At 40.6% G+C, this 1731-nt stretch overlaps 1 protein-coding gene across 2 annotated transcripts in view; it reads left to right on the forward strand.

Annotated features, from left to right (window-relative positions):
* Positions 1-1723, forward strand: part of LOC107725587 (periphilin-1-like) — a 22774-nt gene extending 21051 nt beyond the window's left edge. For both annotated transcript variants that reach the window (XM_016534900.1, XM_016534901.1), the window contains one exon: positions 1495-1723. In XM_016534900.1, the coding sequence (XP_016390386.1) occupies positions 1495-1689 (195 nt within the window). In that variant the 3' untranslated portion in view covers positions 1690-1723. The remainder of the gene's footprint in view (positions 1-1494) is intronic.
* Positions 1724-1731: the final 8 nt, after the last annotated feature.

Below are 1731 nucleotides of genomic sequence, written 5' to 3' on the forward strand. Positions count from 1 at the left end.
AAAATAGCACGTAGGCTACAAGGCTTCAGCAACCAGGTTTATTTGCTGAGCGTTAATGCATTTTAAGCAGTCACACAGATTGACTATTTAACTGCGGTCTCTTAACCTGCAGCCTCAGGCTACTGAGTACTTCCTTTCTACATCATTTATCCATTCTATTCTGGAATGTTCTAATTGACTATTAGAGTCTTCTCATTGAACCTATTCGACTTAATGACTTTTAGAGGCAGTTCTCACACAAGAACTCTGGGCTTTGTGTGTGGGCCTTGGTGATTCCTGGAACCAGGTGATCTCATTTTACTAGAACTTGACTCAGCCATGGGAAAAAGCCCTTATGTTAGAAGCTAATGAGGAGCTCACTGCAAAAATTATTAGTCAGCGCAATTAGTTGGGTGGCCACATTTCTTTTCCAGACTAGTGGGGGCAGGTAGCAGGAACCATGGAAGATATGCATTGTCTTTTTTTGTTTAATTATGCCCCAAGTTTTCAGTTCCTGTTATATATTAAGTACTTCCAGATGTTGTTGTATGGTTATGTAATGTCAGGGCCATTTTGGAAACTGGTGACATGTTTAACCATCAGTTTCTTTCAGTTTTGGTTGGGTGCATTGTGTTGCTCTGTGCCATCGTTTAGTCGTGACAGTCTTAGTTTATCACTGTCTCCTGATGTAAATTGTAGAGTCAATTTCAAGATATGATCTCCAGCTATAAGTTACATGTCCTGAGGGCTGTGTGTGAGTGAAGGTAATTGCAGAGGTTATGCAGACTCCCCTGGGTCTGAAGCATTGCTTTGATGTCCAGAAGTGTTTGATTATCCAACCACAGTAAACAGAACTGAGCTCTGAGAGTTTTGGTTTGGGGCTTAGTTCTATCGTCTGGATGGCAGATCAGAAAGGCAGAATGTTCTCCCAAATACAAAACAAAACAGCTCTCCATCCCCATGTCTTCTGTGAACAGAAATAGTTAGATTTAAGATGCTTTCATGGTCTGTTCTATGGGTCTTGAGACTGTGTCGTGATTGACAACACAATGTATTTGCCAGAAAAGTAAAGCACAAGCAGAGTGTATTGTTTCCAATTAGATTAATGCAGCATCTTTGCTGCTTAAAAATGTAATGTTAAATGCAACTTTTCATTTATTTTTTAGGCCAATGAAAATGTTAACAGGGTAAATACATATCTGAATGGTTTGCTCAGCAGAAAAAAAAAATCTTATTGTGAGCTCCAGGATGAATTATCCTCAAGAAATTGTTGTCTGAGCTTGTCAAGGCATGTGTTTTTGTGTTGGTTAGAAAGCTAAATGGAAAAGAAAACCACATTTTACAGTGCCACATTTAACACACTTTAAGGAACCTTGTTTGATGAGGTCTAAGTAACTAGACATGAACATACACTGTTATGCAGTGATTGGGGATTGCCAATGACATTTGTGTGCACATTGTACATGTTGGACAATATTACTGCTTTATAATTTCAAACATTGGGCTGTTTTATAGGTCTATCGTCAGGACTGTGAGACGTTTGGCATGGTGGTGAAGATGCTGGTGGCCAAGGAACCCACCTTAGAAAAGCCCCTGCAGAACCCACTGAAAGAGAACCTGATTGAGATCCGTGAGCGATGCCTTGATGACTTGAAAAACTTCATTGCTGAACTCGATGAGGTGGTACGACAGCCTGAACCTGCTGTCTAAGGTGGCCCCATTTTACTCAACCAGCAGTCCCCCCCCATATTT

This window comes from Sinocyclocheilus rhinocerous, unplaced genomic scaffold, assembly GCF_001515625.1.
Source record: "Sinocyclocheilus rhinocerous isolate Xijiao unplaced genomic scaffold, SAMN03320098_v1.1 scaffold153, whole genome shotgun sequence".
Taxonomy (NCBI): domain Eukaryota; kingdom Metazoa; phylum Chordata; class Actinopteri; order Cypriniformes; family Cyprinidae; genus Sinocyclocheilus; species Sinocyclocheilus rhinocerous.